Genomic DNA, 20,920 nt, shown 5'->3' on the forward strand with positions numbered 1-20,920 from the left:
ACTTGTCTTCATATATTCAGTCACCGCTCTCATAGCCCCTGATCTACAGTAGTAGTTGACAGCAGGGCAGCAGCATCCGCATATTGACACACACGGACGCACAACACACACACACACACACACACACACACACACACACACACACACACACACACACACACACACACACACACACACACAAGGAGACAAGCAAGCTAAACTAAGGTTCTTAATCTGAACTGGTTTTCTTTTTACAGTAGATGGTGTAATTTGCTTTTTTATTGTTGACTGCCTCAGATAAGTTGAGGAAGTGTTTTTGCAAGTTTGTCTTCAGTTTTAATTACAAGCAGCAAGTCACTGCTGTTGTGGGTACATAATTTATAACAAACTGAACATCCAGAAAAAACAGATTTTACATAAGTGCCATACTGTGTGAACATGTTTATATTAACAAGGCTTTTAGTTCAGATCAACCTTTGGCAATTGTGGAGGCCAATTGTGGAGGCCATACTCAAAGCCTTTCTGGTTCGAACTTGTCATCTTTTGGAAAAACTTACCACGGTACTCTTGTTGAGCATTGACTGGCAAGTTCCGATGTCTCTAAAAATGCACATTTTAAAGTACCAAAATTAAAAAAGCTGTCTGTGGCCTATCATTTGCCACATATCTTGGATGAAATGAAATTATGACGAGCTGTAATCTGATTAAGCTGAGAAGTAAGAAGAAAATTGTAGATACTACAGAAGTTTAATTAATGAATTTGTCGCTTAGATGGCATGTCTACAGATAAATCATGTGATGACAAGATAATTAATTAGGTTAGGGTTCTATGTGTGTGATGTACTGTAGATAAGTTTGTAGATATATACACCTGTCTTTTCTGACTAACTATACGCGTTCAGCTGATCAGTACCACCAACTTCTTTACATGATATATATAATTTTATATTTATATTTATATAGCTGCAATACAACAAAAGAATTATCACTCCGACTTGCTCCTGTTAACTTATCTTGCCAAACCTTTGTTATTCCCGGAGAGATGTCTACTCGTCAATGGTTCAGTCTTAGACTTGTCAATTTCCGTCGACAACTCAATGTCATCTGCCAGCTGAAATAGACAAAGTTACAGTCCATCAATTGAAGTCTTTTTGGAAGTCTCCGTGACAGAGCACGTTAAATACCATCTCTGCTCCTCGTGCTGCCAGTTGGTTGCGGGCAATCCCAAATGAAAAGTTAGCCTCGCCATGGCACGTCATGATTTATTTGTCGCTCTCCGTTTGTGGTTTGGACTTCCAGTCTTTTCCTCTTATTCCAAGATGTGTAAGCGGACAAATCGTTGATATTGAAGGAGATCATTTTTAGGCTGTAGGCAAGATCTAATCCGATGTTAGACGTCACGATCCCATCCGAGATATAATATGGACAACGAAAGAAACCAACAACCGACCTGGTGACGTAGTTCACTCGAATTTTTTCAATGGACGCTCGGCCCAATTCGATGTAACAGTTCGAAATTTATTTTTATCGAAATCTATTCAACAGTCATGCAGCAATCAGAGGAGGAGCTACGGCACGAATGGGAGAAGAAGAAAAAGATCTACGTTATAGTGAGGAGGTACATTCCGCTGGCGGCACATTCTTTCCGCTGGTGGTAGAAAGCATGAGCCTTTGGTCAGATGACAGCTTAGCTATAATCGTTGAAGCTGGTTGCAAGCAAGACTACCTAAAGATCCTCTTTATCTTTTAGTGTAGCTTTTACGAACCTATAGTGCAACAGTTATCTGTTCGATTAGGGCAGCTTAATGCTAGAATCATTTGCAATTACATATAGTGTGATGTCAACTTTCAAGGCTTGGATATCCCAGTCTAGAATGTCTATTATATATATATATATATATATATATATATATATATATATATGGCCTTATTGGTTGAGAACAGAGATGTTATGAGGGAGATGTGGTGCAATGGTTCTACTGAAAGCCGTCCTGATGATGTTTTTCACCCTGCTTGCATGGAAGGTCGAGCTGCCTATTTTGACGTAACAGTTAGAAACTCTTTGCAGCCGTTATATGTGACATAATCAGCTGTAAGGGCTGGCGCCGCAGCAGAGGCAGGTGAAGAACAAAAGGATATTCGCCATGAAGACAGAGTTCGCACAGCTGGCGGTCTCTTTTAACCCTTAGTAGTTGAGACCTCGGGGCTTCGGTCACTAGTCAGCATCAAAACTCTGAAAACTATTGCTTCCAAAACCTCAGCGGTCAGTGGCCTTAAATTCCACCAAGCTTTCCAAAGTATGATGCAGCAACTTTCTATTCAATTATGGAAGCATAACTCGAGAATGATTGATAAGATCGAGAATTCAGCTTGAAGTAGATGACGTTGATAGTTGGAATGTACCTAGTGTAATGTAAGACTTTGTTGGTTTGGGAATGTTGGGGGATTGTTTGAGTTTGGAAAAAAATATAATATATATATATATATATATATATATATATATATATATATATAAAGCCATCCTGACTTTGAACAAGGTCTGCCAACTTACTTTGACCTTACGTTCGAAATTCTTTACGGTCTTCTTACCTTGTCAAAGCAGCCGGTCACTACAGCCGAAGCCGGAGAGATTGAAAAAGATCAGAAGCATGATGGGATAGTCTCACAGTCTGGTGGTGTATTTCACCCATTGTGGTTGAAACTTTAGGACTTTGGTCACCAAGTAGCCTAGAGGTTTTAAAAGTGATTGCACGTAGAACATCATTCCCTAGCAATTCGTCTATTAGTCAGTCTGTATATACGTAATTTGCACCAGCAACTTTCTGTCAAATCGTGGCTTTTTAATGCAAGAATTTTGATAGCCAGATTAGCACTGGAAAGTAGAGTTGGTCCTGATTGGGACCTGTAAATATATGTCATATAAGATGTGATATGGCGTCATACGGTATTTAATTAAACATAATGTGTTGGTTTGCGAGAGATGTTTACCGAACAAGACCAAGAAATACTCGGGACGTTTCGACCCGTACATAGGTCGTTATCAACCCTAAACGTCTACAATTACTGTAAAAGATTTAAAAATTTAAATGTATATGACGTCATAATAAGGTAGACCAATGACTTAGCTTTCCTTTCTCTGAATCCAAATGACTTCCTTGACTCGTCTAGTGAAGAACCTGCTTTCGGTTGTTAGTGCTTTGATTGTTTTCTGAACAGTGAGCAGCCATATACCACATTGGTTCTGTTTGAGGTTGGTACTGGATGGCCTAGCAATGATCTTATTGTTGTTGTTGTTTTGTTAACCATCATGACAGAGGCGTTTGTAGTATGTCCAGTTAGCTGTGGTACATAGCTAGGGTAGGCGTAAACGTGGGATTGTTTCTTCAGGTGGCTTAGCTTCTTGATCGTTTAGGTTGTTTTTCGACAAATGATTTTGGATATCCGTTGCTTTGGAAAATGTAAATGCTAAAATGTTGTTGGTCTCAGATTATCTAGAGCTTCATTCATGTGTTGCAGATTCTGTTTGCTCGAAGGTGTAGACATCTAGCTAGGCCTGCTTTAGTTGCATGATAGAGGGTGAGCTGACCGGTAGTGAAGTTAACTGTTGGTATTGGTTGGTTTGCGGTACACTGAGTGAAGTATTTAAATTTCCGGTGGTTGTACTGGCTTCACCAGCTAAACAGTCAAGTCAAGAAACGGAAGTTGGTTGTCAGACTCATTGTTTGTAGACTCGTACATACGTGCCCAGTCTTAGGTTGCTTGCTATAGGTGCATGTGGTTTGACACGTGTGGTTGGCTTTGCCGTGTAACCACATTGACCTATACACACGTGACAGCTAACGCACGTGGTGTAGCATGTATAGCAACCGAGGACTGGGCACGAGTCTAAATTGTTACAGACTTTTAGTTATATCTTGTTTCTATTCTTTTTCGTACGGCAACCCTACATCTTTCTCCTTTTTCAAATGTTTTTATCCTTTTTTACTCTTGGTGATACGGTAGCTACGGAGGAAGTAGAGTGTGAAACGGAAGTCAAAAAGGGGGAGCAACCGGCTGCGCGAGACTCTAGTGTTCAGCTAGAGACATGTGTAGAAACCAACTGGTGAACATCGAAGGAAGTCGTATAGTTCCAAGGTCACTTCGCCTTTTGGGGCGCCACACTTGACTTTGAGGCTGAAATTTAGACAGTCTAGCTGGCGTTATCTAAATACTGGTATTACCTAGGGTAATCTATACCGGACTCAAACTGATGCACGAGAGCAGTTTCCAACTGACAAGATAATCTACGACTAGCCTCTTTCAAACCATTAACTAAAAACAGTTTCTAGCTAAGACATGCATGTGCACAATTATTGTGTGACGACATCGATGCGGGGGCGTAACCTCAGCGGGCGTTGCTCTCTAGGTATTTTACGCACACTGGGACGACATGAGTCACGACTTTTCGCATCCTGCAGCTACGAATTCTAGTGGGGCTTGTCTCCCTTCATCTCTCGCACTTGAGAATATTTCTTGTCCGATTACGGATATTCGCAATGCAACAGATTTTGCTTTCGTTCTCATTTGTGCCTTTTTGATCTTTTTTATGAAAGCTGGATTTATCATGTTGGAGTACGGGGCGTGCAACTTGGGGCCAGTTGGTCAGCGTCTGTTGCTTCGAATGAAAGTTGTGGATACCGTTCTCGGAGCACTGACGTTTTGGCTTGTCGGCTACAGCATCGCCTTTGAACCAAAGGATTTTAGTTTCAATAGTGCGCAGTTCAAAGACTTAGAAAGTGATTCACATCATATAGAAGAAGCACATGCTGCTGCACTATGGGAATTTCATTTTGCGTTTGCTGCGAATGCAGCGACGGTCGTGACAGGCGCCGTGGTTGGACGTGTGCAGTTGGTCGGTTACTTTGTTGGAACCATTGTTATTACAGGTAGATGCAACTCTAAATGTGTGATAGGATACTGTACTGTACTAATTAAATTCAACTACATTGTTAGGTTTTGTGCATCCATTTGCGGCACAATGGGTGTGGCACGAAGACGGTTGGTTGACGTCATATAAGCTGACAAAACAAAATCCAGGAATATGGGGAACAAATGGGTTCATTGATTTTGCAGGTTACATGCAGAGAGGCTCCTTTATACATAGAGACTTATGCATGTGTAGTTTGCAATTTTGTCTTTCACACATGCTAAAAATTTATAATTATTTTCTGTCTGCATGTTGCGTTTGCTTCTTGGTTGTTTTGAGTGTCAGCTTTGGTCCTTTGCCACTTTGAGTGTTACTAATTTGGTAGGAGATAGCTATGTACTCATGGGTGCATTTCTTTACCTCTTCTGGCTTTCTGGCTTCTATGAAGACGCAGAAGAAAACGGCAGAGTTGAAAGTGTTAGAAGAAGAGTTTTTACTGAAACACTCAGGAGAGGTTGGAAGAGATTGCGCTTGTGCAGTAAAGTGCTGTAAAGTGTTTGCTTGTGCCAGATATTGATCGAAAGTTGGTTGTATACAAGTCAAAGGCTTGACTTTGCAATGTAGGAAGACTCTCCCTGTCTGTCTAGACACAGGGTTCCAGGGCTGTCACTCCACAAACCATTCTGTTGTCCGCTGGTTATTTTTTACCCCACTGGGACACCAGTCAAGTGTCTCCGCAACAGTGTCGATGTTGCCCATTAGCATGCCAAGAGTACAAACTACGCATGCAGGAGCTCTTCTCTTCTGCCTTTTCTAATTTTCAGTCAGTAGAGCAGAAGAGGTCTTGTGACCTTTTCTGCCTTCTTCCGGAGAGAGCAAAGAAGCACCTTGACTTGTCTGACATCTTCCAGAAGAATCAGAAGAGGTAAAGAAATGTGCCCCATTATAAGGTATGTGTGGTGTTCAAGATCAGTCTGTCAAGTCTACATACAGTGGGTTGCCAAAGTCTTGGTAGGTGTCATGTATAGCTTCTTAAAAAGAGTTGCTCTCTTTACCCTGTACATGAAATCATCAGGATTGTATTCATCTCTATATATAAAGGCGACCTGTGTGTCTGTATGTATGTATGTTTGTGTGTGTGGCTGGGCGTATCTCTGCCGCCCCACGTCCGATCTCTGCTGAATTTGGCTGATTGAACTAACATAAATAAACAGTAAGACTGATACTTGTTTTATCTAGATGTAGTATATAATCAATCCTCCCCTTCTTCATCCTCTTCCTCTCTTCCGTATCTGTCAGGCCTGTGTTCTTCTACTTGTTTAAACCTATCCTGTACGCACTGACGAGACACCTCACATTCCCTGGCGACTTTCATTTGTTTCCACCTGCTTGTCGTACTTGTGTAGTACCGCTTTACAGCTTTTTCAATTGCGTATTCTGCCACACTGCAAAGATCCATTTTCGATACCTTCTGGCTGTTATAACGAGTTTTCTTTTCTATAGCTCGGCTTTGAGGGAAGCGCATTCTCTAGGTCAAAGAATTGAATTGCGGTGCGTGTGCAGTAGAATTACAACATGTGTAGCTGCAAATTACAACACGTGTACTTGCTCAATTACAACGCATGTGTAGTTGCTCTCTCACCGTTACCTGGTAATCCCTGCTGACGCGGAAGTACGGTAATTGTATCTGCATGCGTGCTGCTGCCAATTCAAGAAAGCAGCATCATTTCAAGCTATTATAGTAACTTGAGAAAATGCCGAAACTGTGACATTTGTGGTCTTGTCCGCCGCTCCAAGCTGTTGTTTACTTCACTTAATTACATCGATATTCTAATTACGTTGCCATTTTAAAGCATACAGGAACTGCAAAACACAAAATACTGATAGAAACCCTGGCTTTAAAACTGATGAGGCTTGAATCTGTTATCTGGATATCTTGATAACTTTTAATTGCAAAACGCAGACCTGTCTTAATGCGCTTCGTAGCAATGCTCTGCTTTCCATTGTATGGTAATGACCAATCAGAATTCAGTGTGATCGCACGTGATTTTCCAAGCATTGCTAGGTGTTGACATGGGAAAAGTACTGAATAGATTTGACCATGTAGTCTGGGTTTCATACGTCAAGTGCAATGGCAGAACTACTTTTTCTGGCAGAACTCCTTTTTTCTTGAATATTTCTCCTTTCTTTTGTTAAAGGCACTGTGTCAGGTTATGTTACGCATTATCCCCAAATTTCAAGACTTGTTGTGTTGTAGATTTAGAGTAATTTTTACCCAAGAAGAAGAAAGAAAAACAAAATTTAGCCATGCTCCCAGATGTCGACAACTGCTTTTCTCATTTTGTAGACTGGCTTGTAAAAACTGAAAGTACTTCTACTTAGATCAAGTATTACACTTTTAATTATGCAATTTTAGAAAAGATTTACCTTTGTTTAAGTCCCTTTCTAGCGCTCTACGTAAACACCCAGCCATGCCCCCAAATGAGGCAATCCCTACATACAGGGTACTACTGTACCCTGTGATACTTAACATCCCTTTGCTTTGATTACAGCATGGACGTCACTAAGTTTACCAATGGTAATTTTACCACACAATTCTAATTGTTTTTTAATTCGTCTCTGCTGCATGAACTCAAGAGTTCTGTTGCAAACTTTCTCTGTAATTAACTGCCCAAAAGCTTTCTTACAAATTGAAGTCACTGAGTTGGCCAAGCTAATGACACTAGCTTATAATCATCTTTTAATTTTTGCACAGTGCATGTGATGGCTGCATTGTGATTTTGCAGAATGTTGGCTTTCTGTTATCTTAATTCTTGTGTTTTGTCAGAGGGACGAAACGGTCACTGAGAGTATTAATGCATCTTGTGATGTTACTGCACATTCAATGAAAGCAAGAGACCTAACACTGCTATTTGAGATTGTTTACCATATCATCTATGATGTGCCTTGTTAGACAGTCCCACCATGCACATGGGCAGCCACTTTTCTGCAGATTTACCTACTTTTCCACTGTCATGCTGTTGTGTTTGTGAACCTACTGTACTTTCTTTTGTTGATGTTGCTTGCATGCTTCTTGTCTACTATTGTCCCATGACTCAATCTCTTTTGTTGGTGTTGTTGTTGTCTGGTTCAATGACTTTTGAGACGATTGGCTCTGTTTCTGAGAGATGACCTTGCAAGAACTTACTGCCCTTGTCAATCTTCTGCAGGGGTGCATTTGATTTGCCCATTGCAACCATTCCGGAATGAAGAGAAAGTCATTTTACATCAAACTGTTAAACTTAAACCGCATTCTGGAATGAAGTGTGTGACACTTGCACAGTAGTTTCGGTACGTCTGTTGTCATGACTGACTAGCTAGTAGTGTGTATGTATGGTTTGCAGTTTGGTCAAAAACGAACAGGTATTCCTTTCATAAATCGATTAAACCAGTCGACAAAATGTTTTACTCGGAATAGTAACCGATCATTCCAGAATGCAAATCGGACGATTATTCCCATATTCCTAGTATTCTGGAATGGTTGCAATTGGCAAATCGAATGCACCCCAGATTTGCATCACTTTCGAGGCATAGCTCTTTGGAGACCTTCCTGTTCTGGTCTTGTTGGCCACTGATGTGGTTGCTTTGTACTTTCTCAGTGGATCTGCTATAGTAGGCATGGTCACTAAGCTTCCTGGCTGCAGCTGACATTGTTATTTCTGCTGTTGCCATACTGACAATCTTTGATTGCTCTCAAGCTGTGAGTTTTCTATGTCATGACATAGAAGCTGAGAATACATCTTAAAACAATCTTCTCAAACCTTCAATGTGAGTGATTTCCTTATCAATTGTGCTTGCTGTGAGACTTTTGGATGAGGTAGAAAATAGCAAAAAGAATTAGAGAGTCCGTGTGTGTGTGTGTGTGTGTGTGTGTGTGTGTGTGTGTGTGTGTGTGTGTGTGTGCATGCGCACGTGCATGTTTGTGTGTGCACACGTGCGTGCATGTATATGGTGTGGTGTGGTGTGGTGTAGTGTGTGTGTGTGTGTGTGTGTGTGTGTGTGTGTGTGTACGTGTGTGTGTGTGTGTGTGTGTGTGTGTCTGTGTGTGTGTGTGTGTGTGTGTGTGTGTGTGTGTGTGTGTGTGTGTGTGTGGGTACGTGTGTGTGTGTGTCTGTGTGTGTCTGTGTGTGTGTGTGTGTGTGTGTGTGTGTGTGTGTGTGTGTGTGTGTGTGTGTGTGTGTGTGTGTGTGTGTGTGTGTGTGTGTGTGTGTGTGTGTGTGTGTGTGTGTGTGTACTCTACCAAGACTTTTGACAACCAGCTGTATATAGCAAGCACCTGATTGTAAGGTCTCTAGGTAAGCCATATGCGATATCCCAGTATGTATGCTCTGCTGTGCATGTTGTTGTCATTCTAGATAGAACTTCTCGTGATAGATGTTTGTGCTAAAATCATAATTATTGTAGGTGCTGTAGTTATTCACATGCTGGGAGCTGTTGCTGCTTTGGTCTGTGTTGTCTTTACTGGAAAATCAAAGCGATCTGCAAAGAAGTCTGATGAATATGTTGCCAGCTTGGGTAACATTGTACAAGTTTGTATAATACTGCAAGTAAGTAGTAAATTTGGTTGTGTCAGGTGTGATGATTCTTTGGTTCTCGTGGTATGGCTTTTGTTGTGGTGCTGCTGATGGCATGTCACAATTTCGATATATAGTGGTGACTCACATAGCTCTTGTTGTCACCCTAACGATTGGTATGAATGACTTCTTATCATTCAAATAGTTTAGAACACAATAAAATATAGTTAATTAATTAAGTAATGAAGTTTTATTTGATGACACTGTTAATATTGGTGTAAAGAATGTTGTAAATTGAAAATAGCAAATACTAAAGAATACTTTGATTTTTTGTTCTCAGGACATTTGAAATAATCGTACAACGTGTAGTTTTATTGGGATACCTATTTGTGTATGTGCCTGATAGTGAACCACACACACACACACACACACACACACACACACACACACACACACACACACACACACACACACACACACACACACGCACGTATGCATGCACGCACACACCACACACACACACACACACACACACACACACACACACACACACACACACACACACACCACACACACCACACACACCACACACACCACACACACACACACCACACACACACACACACACACACCACACACACACACACACACACACACACACACACACTTGATTGTGAGTGCCATCAACTGGTTTCAGTGCTAATGATGTCCCTAAAGACAGTGTGGACAAACACCAGCAGAGAACAAATAAACTATAAGTGGGCCGTGGCTTATATTTTGTACAGTCTGATTTATATTGATTTATGAGCATTTCATTTTGAGATTTGTTGCTACTGTATCTTGCTATTGCTTTTAACACCATGACACGGTCTTTTGGATAACAACTTTTCAAATATATTTAATGTACACATGTAGTTAGGTGTATGACTGGAGTACATACATTCAACGTGAACTAGCTAATGTAGTCTATGTGACTTTATAAGGGAGATACTTTTCTCTCAGTTTAGACTGCGATGGTAAAAGGTGAGATGTTGCAGCTACTGCAGATATCTGGTGACCCCAAGAATAGCTTGTATGCATTGATTGTGGAATGGATTTAGTCTTCTGACATATTAAATTTGATTTAGTTGCCCATGTCTGAGCACTACATACAGTAAAGTGGGACTAATGACAATTTTAGAGTCTGCAGTTCATAGCTACACATATTGTTGATTCTTAACAGATTGATTGATGCAAGCAACCAAAAGCTTTGGAAGTTTGGGCGTACAGTGTGACACTTTGTTTTGAAATTTGCTGAAGATGTACGAAGCTCCTGAGGCATTTTCACTGTGTCAGCACTATCATGGGTAGTACGATTAAAAACACAATTGCTATTAGGCCAACTGCCACTCAGGAAGCAACTGCTAAGTCAGCGTTGAGCTGTGAAACAACACACACACACACACACACACACACACACACACACACACACACACACACACACACACACACACACACACACACACACACACACACACACACACACACACATACGTTTTTGCACCACGTATAATGAAACATATTTAATTAAGCACAGAGAATTGTCCTGTCAGACAGTGTTTAATACTACTGTATATACATACTTCATAGTGAAATAGCCTTGCTTGCAAACAACCCAGTGAAGAGTCTGCTGGCAGTCAGAATTGTTTTGTATGTCTTTATAATTCATAGCTGTATATGACCTATGGATTTGTAGGATAAATTTAAGAAGATGATGATGCCAAGCTGCATTTTTGGGTTTTTAAGTGTTTGTGAATGATTGTACAGTAGGAATTTTTCTAAATATTTTGCAAGTGGATGTGTAGCAACTGATTAATTGAGCACGTGCAGAAATGGTTGGTTTATGTACAATCAGGTAGATGCATATGATTTGCATGCTTGTGCCGTAATGGAGATTGAGTTGGCACTCATGATTAACGCCTTTTCACACTACAGTCCAAAGCACATTGAATGTGCATTGATTTAAGTGCGAACTGGCATTTCACACCTAACGCACATTGACCGTCAAGCCAAGCTGTCGCTCAGTCCATATGTAGAGGTGGTTTGAAGTGGATTTAATGCGCATTGGTGTGTGTGTGCCATGTGCTGCTACCAATAGCTGTAGGCAGCAGTAGAACTGCGTCTCCTCTCTATCCTGTGCTTATAGTGTATAGCATAGTAGATGGATGTACTATAACGAAAGGTAGTGCCTTTGTTAGAAGCCATGATCGATGATCACAGGTTATTTCTATCGCATATTACACGGCGAGGCTGTATATGACGTTTATGTGGGTTGCGTTTTTTCTAGCGTGAAATGAGTCAATGTGCATTCAAGTCAAGCGCATTCAATTCACATCTGTTGCAAAGTGGTTTGAATGCAGTTTGAATGTGCTTCAAGTGTGAAAAGGCCTTTAGATAGATAAATGCTAATGAATTGTAAATTCTGTTTGAAGGAACTTGTTACATTTGCAAGTGCAGTACTTTAACGTATGTGTTGTTTACTAATAGCATCAGCTGGACTTACTATGTTCATTATGCAAGCAATACGTCAACTGAGAAAAGCACACAATGTTCCTCATTGGGATAGGGGTAAACGTGCCATGGCTAGCACTGAACGTCGTTTGCCACGTCAGGAAATGATTGCACAAATTAAGCTGTTGAGAAACTCTGTAAAAGTAGCCGTTCAGATATCTAAACAAGCACTGATCATGATTGATCGTCTTTCCCTCAGTGATGAGAAAGACAAAGAATGGGCCAAAGAACTCAAAGAACTTCGTTTAGAACTGAAGAAAGTGTGGCATACTGGAAATGCCGAACTGATTGATGAGAAGGCTGAAGAATTATTAAAGCGAATGTCGATGGGTAATTTACCACCAATGCAAGACGATGTGAAAAGGCTTCCCCCAGACATAAGGAAGAAGAAATTTCAGGAGAGATATAGTACTCAGGCGTGTTTTCAGTCAGCAATATTTAAACAAAGACCCAGCTTTCTGTTTGCTGGGAGTTTTACAGAAGCTGATGGGCAGTCTCGTCAAAGAGGAGATGTTCCATTTGTTGAATGGACAGATGCAGATGATGAATTGGTGATTAAATTATGTGGGATGAGGAATCGGCACCCTCTTGGACATCACTTTACTGAGCACGGGGAACACCATGAATTGCACCCATCACTTTATGAGATGATTATTTTAACAATTGTTTTTGCTGCATCATTGCCTGCTCTTTTACCTATCTTGGTATTCTTGCTAGCAATGGCTTATGTGGGGCCTGTGGACCACAAAGATGAGGAAATAGAAAAGCTGAAATTGGAACATGAACATGAAATAACACGTAAGGAAGCTCTTTAGTTATCTAGGGAATGTTCATATTTTGTCTTTTCAGCTGATGCTGATCCACAATATGTCAACAGTGACTTAGTGGATTGGTATCTTGTACAACGTGAAAAGAAGAAATTTAACTTGCTGACTGATCAAGAGGAAATACAACTGGAAAATTTAGGTTTTCAATGGTACCCAAGGATAGATGACTTTAATATTTTGGAAGTATTACATGGTAGGACCAAGGAAAATGTTGCACCATTGACTTGTAGTTACATTCACACACATGCACACGCACATTGCACATACACACACGTGTGCATGCACACACACACACACACACACACACACACACACACACATGTGCACGTTTGCATGTGCATGTTCATGCCTGCCTGCGTGTATGCACACACAAAGAAACAATTAAGCGCCTAGAGACATGAGCACACAAATGCACACTTTGACATTATATGTGTGTCTTATTATGTTTTAGCTATGCTTGTTGGCCTTGTTGCTATAACAGCCTGTGGTAATGTGATACCATCTTACATGGCTGTTGTTATTGGTGCCTTCAGCATTTTCTTCTATGAGGTACTGTAATCAGAAAGTTTCCAGTTGTTACGGCTACTATAATTGGTTTTGATGATGTGCATGTATTTACAGCTTGGTGTAATTATTGAGCAGCTGTTTCATCTTAGTGATGCACTTCATGCCTTCCCGGTACATGGTAAGTATTGATAGTAAAGCCTATAGAGAATGTACTTGTATTCCCTATGGGTATCAAGACCAGTTTAATGAAAACTACATGCATGTATGGCTGACTTTTTAGTGCAGGTTTGTTGACCACACTGTTAAGGCAGCAAACAGTTGTTGCAGCCATTTTAGTATGTTTTATAGTAGCATAATTACATGTAGTGAGAATGTTATAGTGTTGATTTATAATTTAAAAAATTATAAAGACAATATTATTGTTGTCATTCACAAATCAATGACTGTCATGGAATGTCTTGGAAGTTGTGCTGTTAGCTTGATGTATTTAGTTGTATTAATCTCAAGCGTAGACAACAGTTGTCCTTAAGTGCATGGAGTAGACCTCTGTAAATAATGCACATTTCTGGTTGGGTGGTAGGCCTTCATTTCTATCTTTAGTATTTAGCTGAAGGATGAATCACAGCAGTTGCGTTAGTTTGGCCATTATTTTGTGTCATATGTTATTCTGCAGACAGTTTGTTTGATACGTGATGACAGGTTGTAGAAACATCAATAGCCAAGGATACAGAGATGTCTTAGTCTGAAGCTTTTTTCTAATTATTTGGTGAAACAAGAAACTGTCAGACCTCGTTATTCTGACACTCGATAATCCGAAACCTGCACTTTCTGACACAGATGTACGTGAAACCAATTTACATGGATCACTATGTATTGAATTTGGTCTTATTTGTCCGACATACGCATGCGCAATGTCATATTTGCATTGCACTTGTCGCACGCATGGCTGCCAAGCAGAGACGCATGAATCTCTCTGGAGAGCAGAAGTGCCAAATCTGTATTTACAAGCAAGAAAATCCGAAGTCTACCCAAGAAATGATTGTCAAGCTTTTCAAATCAAAGTGGGACATGCCTCTTGGGAGGTCAACAATCAGCGAAGTTTTGAAATCAAAGGAGAAACGGTTGACAATATCAAAGGAGATTAGTTACATGAAACGGCACAGGCAAGGCAACCACTCTGACCTAGAGAGAGCTCTATTTTTGTGGTTTGGCGATATGCAAGCCAAGAATGCGATTATTTCTGACGCAATCCTCATGGAGAAACATATTAGAAACTGCAACATATTAGTGTTGTACGCACACAGCAACGTAGAATTGATTTGTATTTTAAGTAACCACATTTCACTGAGTTTTATCAGCAGATTAAGAGCTTCATTCTTACCTTTCCCTTATTAGTCCAACAACTTAGATAATGAGGTTTGATGTTGTATTGTCCGATAATCTGACACCCTTGCTAATCTGACAAAAAGCAGCCAGACCAACGTGGTCGGAATAACGAGGTCTGACTGTATAAAGCAGCTGACTGTATGAGAGGCATGTCATAGTGTTAACATAAAAGAAAACACTAGTCAGGATAAAAGTCATCTGGAAGTTTTCAAGAGAAGTTGCTGACAGATGCTATGTGCATGCATGACTTAACTTTGGATTATTTATGTTCAAAGGAAGAATAAAAACATGCTTGCCAAGTGTTCATTTATCTTTTTTTCAATTTTTGAAAAAAGCCATCAAATAAACAAATGGGAGAGGTGATGTCTTGCTAGGAGTCTGAAACAACGAAGTCTGTAGACTTATTCAAATATTATTTGGTTCTGATCATACACATTATTCATACATAGATGGATGTTTTTTCTTTCAGAACTACATATACAGGGTTCGAAAACCTAAGAAATGTTGGTTGCCAAAGCAATTCTTATTATGCCACGCTCCCAATAAATATACGTGGGTCACGCCTACTTGTGATGCTCAGAATTTATTACTCAAACCGTCCTAGAGCTCCTTTTTGTTACACTCATCCTAGTTCAATAGTATGATGCGGCAATGCAACCTTGTGCAGGAACAGAAGGCGTTTCATTCTCTAGATTAATATCTAAGTTCAAGGGTTTGGACATAATAGAGTTTTTAGACTGACCAACTGACCAACTGACCAGCTTGTTACACTAAGGCCACGGTCTCTCTGTGCAGACGTCATGCACACGTGCGATATTTCCGTTATCTCATACTTGAAGTTCTTACCATAAGTAACACTAGACAAATACATTGTGAGGCAGGGAGAAGCCAGACTTCATTGACACCTTGTCAACGTTCCTTCCAGCAACTGATGTAATTGAGCATGAGCTCAAGAACAGTGCAAAGCTGAAGTAATGACAATTTTTGTGCCCCACAAAAGCAACGATAGAGGCAGTTTCCGTCTGCAACCACAGCTAGATTTGCAGGAGCATTGTCTGGTATCAGATCCCTAGCCATCAAATCTAGTTGGCACAGAGACAAGAAATTAGTAGCTGGCTTCCGGGAATCTTGGTGTATTTGCCGATCTCGGCTAGAATTTCTCTGGCTTCAACTTCTTTTGCACATTTCAAGTTTCATAAGTGCTGAATGCACGCCTATTATGCGGTTTCTCTAATTGATTAATTACCATGTAATATGGGACTTTATGTCAGCAGACCTTGAACAGAAGCTCTGAAACGATCTCCCAGTGATAGATCCCAACAGCTATGCAATTCTTTCCCTGCATCATTGAGATCAATGACAGGAGACTATTTTCGTCTGTTTAAACAAGACGTCGTAAATTTTTTACTTGACTTTTTCATTTGTTTAGTATTCTTTCGTAGTGTTTTTTTATAGTTTAGTTTTCGTAACATATTTAATGCAGGGTACCTGGAAGATCAGGGCTATGCTGAAGGTTTTCCCTGGATAAAGAAAACATCTATCTATCTATCTGTCTATCTATCTAAGTGTTTCCCATGCGCAGGTAAGTGTCATTCCTTGTGCGCGTGCTTCAGCGCATTAGGATGGCGGAACATATGGGCAGACAGTTTACGTTCATGTAGACAGAAAAGTTGAGGTTTTGTGTACCCAGATTACGCCATACTAGTTTTCAAGCTCTTGCTAAACTCGGAAATTTGGAAAGTCGATCTTCATCACGGTTTACCATTCCTACAGCATGGCGACTTCCTAGGCTTGACTAGTCGCCATTCCTTTGACAGAGATCGCCATTTGGCGACTTGGCGACTGGTTTTTCGAACCCTGATATATGTATAGTACTTTAATACAGATGAGAAGGAGGGTGAGTTGGTTATCATTCAGTAGTTATATAATGCTATTTGGATTATGGGAAATGTAGCCATTTGATATACTTATTGGAAATAGATACTTTGCAGTTAGCAGACTGAATTGATGTATCTTTTTTAGTAATTGAATGTGGTGTCAATGATTTTGTTGCTGCAGCTGACTCCTTTGTGACTGCTCTTGTTGTTGCTGTTGTTGTTACATGAGCTGAATGTTATTATGTGTAGGAATGGGTGGGGTTTGTGGAGCTATATTTGCAAGTTTTAGTTTCATACACAACAGGTATTGTCATATTGAATGTCTCAAAAGTTGTGCTTGAGATTTAATGTCTATTTGAAGGGATGGACGTTTTGAATTGTTTTATCAGCACCCATATCTTGGGGAGCCATACCGGCAGTGGCTTGTTCAATATCTGGGACTTATTACTGTTTCACTGTGGGTAATTGGAGCTATGCTTTTGGTCTATGGTGTTCTGTGGTACTTTGATCTGCTGGCAATTGAAAAGGCTCAATTCAACAAGTGGAGAATTACCATGAGACAACATGACACGAATGTTTGGGCAAAGTTGACACATCTTTATTATCATGCTGTCTTTAAAGGCCTGTGTGGTGAGCGTGTGATACGACATGATCGGGAAGATTCAGGTGCTCTTCCAATGTCTCTGATAAGGAGCTATCCTGGATCTACGGCAGCGTGTAGAGAAACCCGAACTCCAACACCAGAGATTCTTGTGGACGCACCTGATAATGAACCTGCCTCTGGCAGCAATGCTAATACGTTATAAGAAGGGATTGTTGTCAGTTGCAGCTAACTGAATTGATTGTTTTGTAGTTACACTAAATTGACTGTTTGTGTTATGCTACATTTGTGTAGATACTATGATCTGTTTTGTCCATTGAACTGCATGGTTTCAATCAGCTACTGCATTACTTTGTAGCCAGTTTCTTTTAGTAATATGATATCATGTGAGTCTTTGAAAATATGAAACAATTGTTTGCATTACAATGCAACAACGGCCGGCATAATCTGATGTTTGTGTCACTGACATATGTCGTCATGACTTTTGTCACCTGTCTAATCATTTATGTCCTGCGTTCGTGGGTGGGTGTGGGGTGTGCGTGTGGGGTGTGCGTGTGGGGTGTGGTGTGGGTGTGGGTATGGGTGTGTCACACTAATGTAGCATAGCAACGAGCAATACTAACACTTCACTCGGCCTTGCCATGTCTTCTCAAGTCTTTGCTGTGGCTTTACGTCTTTGGCTAGGAATTCATTTTTCCTACTCCACCAACTCACTGATCTACGTGTGGTCACGTTTTGGACACATGCTTATGGCGACCATCTCCTGGGCTGCTGCCTTTCTAACTTGCGATCACGAAGACATGATGCTCTATGAAACACCTTGTTTCATGATCCTTCTACTGACATGTTCCAACTGTCAACGTGAACAAGGATGCAGCAGTACTCTAGAACCTGTCAAACAAGAGCTGGTGATATATCTTCCACCCAGACTTTCATCATGCCTACCTACTTCAATCTGTCTGTCCAGAATTCTTTACAACCAATAAGCTACATCGTCCAAGCTGCAAGCTGCAACTCTTGCAGGAATAGCATGTAGCTGAGGTCCATGAGGTGGAAAAAGACATCCGGCAATTAACACTTTGGTGTCAGCTGCAGGATGTGTTTTCCATCCTCTCATTGTTAAATCTTTAGGTTTATGGTCAGCTCACAGCTTGAGAATTATCAAATCATTGCGAGAAGACTGACTTTTCACAATAACTTAACGTTGGTTAGACAGTAGATTACTTACACCAACAGCTATCTCTTGCCAGTTATGGCACTACAACGCTGATTTTGTTTAAGTTTATCTTTAGATGGCAAAGATGATGTTATTTCTTCCTCCTTTGCTATCTAGAGCAAGGAGTAGTAATATATGTATATATATATAAACTAAAAAGAGCACTATATAGCAGGTAAGAGTTATAGAATAGTACAGCAGATAAACAAAGAGGCCTGAAGAACGCTGACATAGGGTTGAAGTGCGGCATGCTCCAGAATCCAGTCTGAGTTCATCTGCTAGAAACGACATGAGGATGAAGAAGTATATACCAGAGAACAAACAGCAAGTGAATGAAGAAGAGGAAGAAGACCTGAAGAGCGCAGGAAGAAAGGTGATTGTGTGACAAACTTCAGGATTTTGCCCAAGTGCACCATTTGTTTGGGAGATATTGGACATAAGACTCTGAAAACTATTGCTTTGAAAACAACAACGTTCATTGAGACTACTTTAAATCAAGGTCTCCGGAGTCTTTCTGAACAGTTATCGGTTAAACTTTGGGAGTACAATGCAAAGTTAATTTTAAGGATAATTACATTAGAGCATGATCTTGCATTTTGGGATGTTTTCTTCTCTAGATGACATTATGATGTATCACTAAGTTTAAGTTGGGAGGGATGGCTAGATTTGGATGTTAAAGATTCTAATAAAATATATCTATATATTTTCTTATTTAACTTTATTTCTAGCAAACTACTAACAGGCAAACTCGGCAAATCCCAACCAATAACACCAGCATTAACCTACTTTGTGAATGTATATATATCGCATTTAGGCATGAGTATGGATATATTTCTACAACCTCAACATATGGTAAAGGCCAGAATTAGAAAATTCTTTGGAGCTGTTGATGCGGTTCTGGGACAAATTGGTGGTATGTGTAGCTCTGAAAAAGTATGGTTATAAATTGTGGACATGAAACTTTTGCCAGTACTTGCATTTGGGTCTCATCTTTGGGATTATGACAGATCAGATATATCATACATGGTTAATCAAGCATTTCGATAGATAATCAGACGTGTGCTTGGGATGAGGAAGTATGAAATTAATTAGTCCATTCATGACGACTGAAGGATGTATTCCAAGAAGCTATGACAAGGGCTAAGGAGATGAAGCTAAACTATTTACAAAGAGCAGGAGAGTCGGTTAATTACTTAGTGAGAGATCAACTTAGATTAACTTAACCGTATACTAAAAAGTTGCATGTAGGAATGGTGTAGATATATTGTAGTTTGTGTTGTCTGTAGCTTGTGTATTTTGTAGTTTGTTAGCTGTCGTATGTCGTAGTTGTTTTTATGTTTGCCCTTATACTTAGGTGCGACAGAAATAAATTATTCATTCATTCATTCATATATATTTGAGAGATATTGCCATCAGAACAGATAAATGTCAAAAATAAACTAACCAGGGCCAAGAGCCCCTACTACGATTTAGATAAAACCAAAACACCGTCCAGCTGGCATGCTAACAGTTTTCTGGCCAATTGATGTTTTGCTCACAGTGCTGAGGATCTTGTTGTGTATCATCTGTGCGTTTTCTTTCTGGAGACAGACAGCTAACCGGATGGACCAATCCCTTTTGAAGTGGCTGGAAGAAACGTTTGAGACAGATGGTGCCAGCAATGAAGCTTCTTTTAGTGTCTCTTCAGCTCCTTCCCCCCATCTTCCGTAGACCTCGATAGCAATAGGTCGGAAAAGGTGTCCAAGGTCGCCTTTGTCAGGTATTTTGTGTTCTCTTTCTCCTTAGCAGTTGCAGCAAATCCAGCTCTTTCACTGCTACCTGATAAGTTAGTCTTTGACCATGGGTGGGTCACGGTGATGTCGAGCAACAACTTCTTGCCATCACGGTAGTTGTAATCTGTAATATCACGGCATTGCTTGCCTTCGAATTGAGCCGTGATATCTTTCTTACAACGGAAATCTGCAGACTGCAGCATGTCGTAGTAGCTGTCCAGAAAGTGATCGTGACGACGAATGGGGTCACCACCAAACTTGCATGTTAGGAGATGGTAACCTTTCTGATCAACGTCCTTACCACATTGGTTGATACATTTCTTGATATTACTTAGCTGAGGAAGGGACACTCCAATTCCCATAAAAGCTGCAGTACGAAACTGAGCATTTGTAAGACTAAATTTTGCGAACGAAGAATTGCCTAAAGCCATTTCCCAGCCAAAGGACCCCACTACTGATGAGCCTTGCGCGGTCTTCTTTGGTATGGCAGGACTGTAGGAAATTCTGAAACTGTCTGTCTTTTCTGATGGCTTGCAGTCTGCATTGAAGATGTTTTGGTTTTGCAGTAAGCAGTTTCAAAGATGGTAACTCTTTTGCCATACTGACACCACTTGTGTAGATCGTTCAAAGCATCCTTCAGATCCTGTGTAGTTGGTATGGCTGCTAAATCCAAGTCTTCCGTGAGACCACTGCAGATGTCACTGAGCTTCTGCTCTCTATCTGAAAGGTTGCTCAGTGTGTTGGTC

The 20,920-nt window shown here is 40.4% G+C and overlaps 1 protein-coding gene across 1 annotated transcript; it reads left to right on the forward strand.

Moving 5' to 3' along the window:
- The first annotated feature begins 4,290 nt into the window (after positions 1-4,290).
- LOC134189536 (uncharacterized) lies at positions 4,291-17,639 on the forward strand. The gene is made up of 10 exons (XM_062657837.1): positions 4,291-4,904; positions 4,972-5,091; positions 9,329-9,439; positions 9,498-9,614; positions 11,965-12,786; positions 12,838-13,008; positions 13,267-13,364; positions 13,437-13,500; positions 16,835-16,889; positions 16,947-17,639. The coding sequence occupies exons 1-10, from the start codon at positions 4,409-4,411 to the stop codon at positions 17,389-17,391; spliced, it is 2,499 nt and encodes an 832-aa protein (XP_062513821.1). The 5' UTR covers positions 4,291-4,408; the 3' UTR covers positions 17,392-17,639.
- Positions 17,640-20,920: the final 3,281 nt, after the last annotated feature.

The sequence above is a fragment of the Corticium candelabrum genome, chromosome 14, assembly GCF_963422355.1.
Source record: "Corticium candelabrum chromosome 14, ooCorCand1.1, whole genome shotgun sequence".
NCBI classification, from domain to species: Eukaryota; Metazoa; Porifera; class Homoscleromorpha; order Homosclerophorida; family Plakinidae; genus Corticium; species Corticium candelabrum.

Coding starts and splice junctions, on each gene's coding strand:
- LOC134189536 (XM_062657837.1), top strand. CDS start 4,409: ATGAGTCACGACTTTTCGCATCCTGCAGCTACGAATTCTAGTGGGGCT. Junction 9,615..11,964: donor TGTTGTCACCCTAACGATTG/GTATGAATGACT, acceptor GTTTACTAATAG/CATCAGCTGGACTTACTATG. Junction 16,890..16,946: donor TTTAGTTTCATACACAACAG/GTATTGTCATAT, acceptor GTCTATTTGAAG/GGATGGACGTTTTGAATTGT.